Genomic DNA, 5,894 nt, shown 5'->3' with positions numbered 1-5,894 from the left:
CTTAACACTAATCGACTCCTTGCCTCCAACTTTTAATGGCCTAATTGAATTAATTTATACTACCTCTGTTAACATTTACTTGTAACTTTGGGGTATTATTTGAGAGACATAAAATATTCCAAAGTTGCAAGTAAATGTTAACAGAGGTAGTAGATGTGTTTAATTCACTTGATTTTTACTTATCTGAACCTCCTTGAACTTATAAGCCTTTATTTAAACTTATTTTAATTCTAATTTGAACTTGAGCAACCTTTGCCAGAACTTATTTTTTTTGAACTGAACTATTTGAACTTAGTTGAATTTATTAGTTTTGAAAAAAGTAAAAATAAGGTGAACAGAACGGACCAAATACTGAAATGCTTGATAAGCGTTAAGACAAACGGTATTATAAATTGTAACTACATATGCGAGGTTTTGGTTTGATAAGATTCGTTTTCTTACGATACTTGGTAGTTAAAAAAAAAACCGTTTCATCAAAAAAAAAAAAAAAACCGTAAAAGAAATAGGTTATAGTACGTGGCAACACTATACTGGTCCTTACCCTCCACTGCATGCACCCACAAAAGCTCAATTTCCAAAAAGTACCCTTCCTTCCTCCCTCCATAAACTGCATTTAACAAAATCATTTGGCGTCCACTAAGCTGTTCTTCTGTCTTCACTTTTTGGCGGGGAGAAAAGTGAAAAATCCATTAAAATTTCTTGAAAAAAATTTCCCGCTGACAAATTAATTAAATTAACAAAAAATACAAAGTAGTACCATCAAAACGAATGACAAAAGAAATTGTTAGGGTTTCTCATTTCTTGTTTGTTATGTTGGCTTCTCTTTCTTACCTCATTATAACTTTTATTAGTTTTTTGATACTTTAGGAGAGAGAAAGTGACATTTTGGAAAAAGGGTTTTGAAATTTTTTTGTGGGGTTTTCTGGGTTTTCCTTTGATTACTCAACTTTGCAGAAAGATTAAAGCTTTATTAGTGTTAAGTGCTGGAAATGTGGTAATTAAGGCTAATATTTTTTTCTTCATGGGTCCCTTGTATTTAATTCAATGCTGGTGTTGATTGCTACCCACATTAGTGTCTACTTTTTTCTGGGTTAGTGACATTTTTTAGTTGAGATTTCTGGGTTTTTTTTCATTTTTTATTTTTCAATGTTTATTTATTTTTATTTTCTAAATACTCTTCTTTTGACAGTACAGATATTTCTGGGTTATTTTCACCTAATGTGGGAAGTTTGAAGAAGTTGCAAGTTTGTTGATCTTTTTGATTGTTTTTTGGCTCAAAAGCTCCTGTTCTTCTGGTAAGAAAGAATTACCCCTTTGCTGTTCTTTTTATTTTATTTTTATTTTTTGGTGGATTTGGATTTTGTTATAGATCTTTGATAGTTGTATTTTACTTATTTCAATTTGTAGCTTGCTTTTTTGATGAATAGGGTTTGAAGTAATGCCATGTTTGGTGTTTACTATAATGTTAAAAAATGTGAGGAATTTGAGTATGCCTTCTGTTTTTTTACAATTTCAGGTGAAAAATTAGCTTAGGGGTGTGGAGGTAGAATGATGAGGCTTTTTAGGTTAGTTTTGATGTGTCTATATATGGTTTCTACAATGGGGCAGCTTCCGTCGCCGGATATTATAGCATTGCTTCAATTTAAGAAGGGTATTAAGCATGACCCTACTGGTTATGTGTTGAATTCATGGAATGAGGAGTCCATTGACTTCAATGGGTGTCCGTCTTCTTGGAATGGGATTGTTTGTAATGGTGGGCACGTTGCCGGGGTTGTTCTTGATAACTTGGGTCTGTCTGCAGCGGTGGACTTGAGTGTTTTTGCTAACCTTACCATGTTGGTTAAACTTTCAATGGCAAATAATTCCATAAGTGGTAATATTCCTAGTAATATAGGCTCATTTGATAAGCTTCAGTATTTGGATATCTCAAACAATCTGTTTGCCGGCTCTTTACCATCAGGAATTGGTAGTTTGGCTAGCTTGCAGAACCTTACATGTTCTGGAAACAACATCTCCGGACCTATTCCTGATTCTATTTCGGGACTCACTTCACTTGAGTCTCTGGACTTGAGCCGGAACTCCTTGTCTGGTCCGTTGCCTGCTTCATTGACTAAGCTAGGAAGTTTGGTTTATCTAAATTTATCTGACAATGAGTTTCAAAAGAAGATTCCAAAAGGATTTGAATTGCTTTCGAGTCTTGAGGTGCTTGACTTGCATGGAAATATGCTTGATGGAGATCTTGATTATGAGTTCTTGCTATTCTCTAGTGCTATGCATGTGGATTTGAGTAACAACCAACTTGAGAATTCTGGTTCGAAGAAGGAGAAATTCCTGGCTGGTGTGTCTGAGTCAGTCAAGTATCTGAATCTCAGCCACAACAGGCTTACTGGATCGCTAATTGGTCAAACTCAGCTCTTTGAAAACCTGAAGGTTTTGGATTTGAGTTACAATATGTTTTCGGGAGATTTGCCTGAATTCAACTTTGTTTATGATCTTGAGGTCCTCAGATTGAGCAACAACAGGTTTTCCGGGTTTGTTCCTAATGATTTGCTGAAAGGAGATCCTGTACTTCTTACGGAGTTGGATTTGAGTGGCAACAATCTCACTGGTACTATTCTATATATCTAACTTTTGCTTTAGTAATCCTTAGGTTCATAATTCTTTACTTTATGATTTTACTCATAATTGTCCTTTAATCCATGTAATAATAATGCTAATCAATTTCTGCTAAAGAAAATATATATTGGTATAATTTATGTTCTCTCACTGTCATTATTGTCTTTCAGGTTCAATTGGCATCATCATGTCTACTACGCTGCGGACACTTAATCTGTCTTCAAATGGTCTGTCTGGTGAACTGCCACTGTTGACTGGAGACTGTGCTATCCTTGATTTATCAAAGAATCAACTTCAAGGGAACTTGTCAAAAATGGCAAAATGGGGAAACATTGAATTCCTTGATCTCAGCCAAAATCGTTTAACAGGTCCTGTTCCTGAGACGACATCACAGTTTTTGCATCTAAACTATCTCAATCTTTCCCGTAATTCCCTCAGTAGCCATCTCCCAAAGGTTGTGACTCAATTCCCAAAGCTTAGTGTCCTGGACCTAAGTTTCAATAAGTTAGATGGACCTCTTCAGAGTGATTTGTTAACTATGCCGACCTTGCAAGAATTACATCTTGCTGGGAACTCTTTTGTTGGAAGTATTGAGTTCTCTCCTCCTCCAGGCCAGTCCGATCTTCGAGTGCTTGATCTTACTGATAATAATTTGGGTGGCTACTTTCCAGACAGATTTGGGTCGCTGACTGGTCTGGAGGTGCTTAATCTTGCTAAAAATAATATTTCAGGTTCACTACCGACTTCTATGAATGATATGAGTTCGCTGACTTCTTTAGATCTATCTGAGAACCACTTTACTGGCTCTTTGCCTACTAACTTGTCTAGCAACCTTCAAAACTTTAATGCATCATATAATGACCTCTCTGGGGTTGTTCCAGAGAATTTGAGGGTGTTTCCCCGTTCATCTTTCTTCCCTGGAAATTCTAAGCTACAACTTCCCAATGCACCTCCTGGACCAGAAAGCTCTGGTGGAAACTCCAAGAGGAAATCTATGAAGACCCTGATTAAAGTGATAATTATTGTTGCATGTGTGGTTGTCTTTTTCATTTTGATTTTGCTCGCTATCTTCATACATTACATTCGCATCTCTAAGAGACCTCTATCAGAAGATGTTACTAAGAGAGATGTCCATAGGAAGATGCCACCAAATCCTGCAGGCATTGGTGGGAGGGAAAATCCCCAGAATTTGGTTGTTTCAGCTGAGGACGTTATCACCACTACCAGAAAAGGATCCTCATCTGAGATAATGAGTCCTGATGAGAAAGCAGCTGCTGTAACAGGTTTCTCTCCATCCAAAACTAGCCAATTATCTTGGTCACCAGAATCTGGAGATTCTTTTGCTGCGGAGAATCTATCCAAACTTGATGTTAGATCACCTGATCGGCTAGCAGGTGAGTTGTATTTTCTTGATGATACAGTATCTTTGACACCTGAGGAGCTGTCAAAAGCTCCGGCAGAGGTTTTGGGTCGTAGCAGTCATGGAACTTCTTATAGAGCTACATTAGAAAATGGTATGTTCTTAACTGTGAAGTGGCTAAGAGAAGGTGTTGCAAGACCAAAGAAAGACTTTTCGAAGGAGGCTAAGAAATTTGCGAATATCAGGCATCCGAATGTTGTTGCATTACGAGGGTACTATTGGGGACCTACACAGCATGAGAAGCTCATTCTTTCAGACTATGTCTCACCTGGAAGTCTTGCAAGCTTTCTTTATGGTAATAACTTGTGCTCTCATCTGTATCTGTTTGAAATGAGTTCAAATTCCTAGCGGTGAAGGGGGAATGACAGAAATGAATATCTGGAACCCTAGATTTTAAAAAAAAAAATCAATCATGTGATTTTTACCTGTGTATTTTAGCTCCCTTTTCTTTACTGTAGCATGCATTTTCTTTCTTCTTACAATGGAACATAACTGCATTTGTTGCCAGGTCTTACTTAGTATATTGCATATGATCGCCTGACCTCGAGTTCTATAAGTTTATTATGATTGACTACCTTAAACTTATATGTAAAGTAGGCTCTGGTTTTGAAAGAGGTAAATTTTTGGGAGTAGTATATGGCATCTTTTTCCTCATTTGGCCCTTCTCTTTCTGCAATGTGTATGGTGTCTATATGAGATGAAAAAAAGTTCATGTAATTGAGTCCGATGGAGATACATAAGGTCTTGCTGTATGAAGATCTACTACCTTTGAAGTTTTTATTATTCTGCATGGATCATGTATTCGGGTTGATCTCAATTATGCTCGTATTCATTGCTGCTTACATTTTTCTCTCGAATAAGTATGCAATACTTCTATATGCTTAGATGTCTTCTACAAGCTTATGCATAGTTGTACATGGTAACTCATAATTGCTGTCCATAGAATATCTGTTATCTTCTGAATTATTAATGACTACTTTATTTTTTAGATCGACCAGGGAGAAAAGGTCCACCATTAACTTGGCCACAGAGACTAAAGATTGCAGTAGATGTTGCTCGTGGTCTGAACTATCTCCATTTTGATCGAGCTCTTCCTCATGGTAATCTAAAAGCAAACAACATACTATTAGATGGTCCTGAGCTCAATGCACGAGTCGCAGATTACTGTCTTCATCGCCTCATGACTCAAGCTGGAACAATTGAACAAATCCTCGATGCTGGTGTATTAGGATATCGGGCTCCAGAATTGGCTGCTTCTAAGAAACCACTACCGTCTTTCAAATCTGATGTTTTTGCCTTTGGAGTTATATTGTTGGAATTGTTGACTGGAAGATGTGCTGGCGAAGTTGTCTCTGGTGAAGGGGGAGGTGTTGATTTGACAGACTGGGTTCGGTTGAGAGTTGCTGAAGGACGGGGCTCTGATTGCTTTGACTCTGCTTTGACTACAGAAATGGGAAATCCTACAGTAGACAAGGGGTCAAAGGAGGTCCTTGGAATTGCTTTACGATGTATACGCTCAGTTTCAGAGAGGCCAGGTATCAAGACTATTTACGAGGATCTTTCATCCATTTAGTTTGTTTGAGGTTTTAGTTTTTTCTTTTCTTGGGAATTTTGATTTTTAGATCTTCCTGGAATTGGGATATGTTAGTAGCCTCAGTTTTTGAGTGTTAGTTTTGCTGTAGGCGGTGGGAATTGTTTTCTTGAATGATGGTCGTACAAATGAGCCATCATTCAATGTTTGCATATTAAGATTATATGCCCATATGTAAAAAGAATTGCAGATATCACATTGCAAATATCTTATTGGCAATGTGAAAGCCTTTAACCTGTTAATCAAATCTCTTGCTTGATTCCGAAA

The 5,894-nt window shown here is 37.2% G+C and overlaps 1 protein-coding gene across 2 annotated transcripts; it reads left to right on the top strand.

Annotated features, from left to right (window-relative positions):
• Positions 1 to 637: 637 nt before the first annotated feature.
• On the top strand, positions 638 to 5,894 carry LOC145587991 (LRR receptor-like serine/threonine-protein kinase GHR1). Of its 2 annotated transcripts, none has more exons than XM_081644633.1 (5): positions 638 to 1,090; positions 1,195 to 1,295; positions 1,517 to 2,608; positions 2,787 to 4,331; positions 5,026 to 5,894. In XM_081644633.1, exons 3-5 carry the CDS (start codon positions 1,549 to 1,551, stop codon positions 5,607 to 5,609), a joined length of 3,189 nt encoding a protein of 1,062 aa, XP_081500759.1. In that variant the 5' UTR covers positions 638 to 1,090; positions 1,195 to 1,295; positions 1,517 to 1,548; the 3' UTR covers positions 5,610 to 5,894. The 2 variants fall into 2 exon arrangements, with proteins under 2 accessions (XP_081500759.1, XP_081500758.1); XM_081644632.1 differs by having other exon boundaries at positions 1,190 to 1,295.

Source organism: Chenopodium album, chromosome 17 (assembly GCF_948465745.1).
Source record: "Chenopodium album chromosome 17, dcCheAlbu1.1, whole genome shotgun sequence".
Taxonomy (NCBI): Eukaryota; Viridiplantae; Streptophyta; class Magnoliopsida; order Caryophyllales; family Amaranthaceae; genus Chenopodium; species Chenopodium album.
Note: the sequence above shows the minus strand (reverse complement) of the source record. Positions and strands in the feature narration are given on the sequence as shown.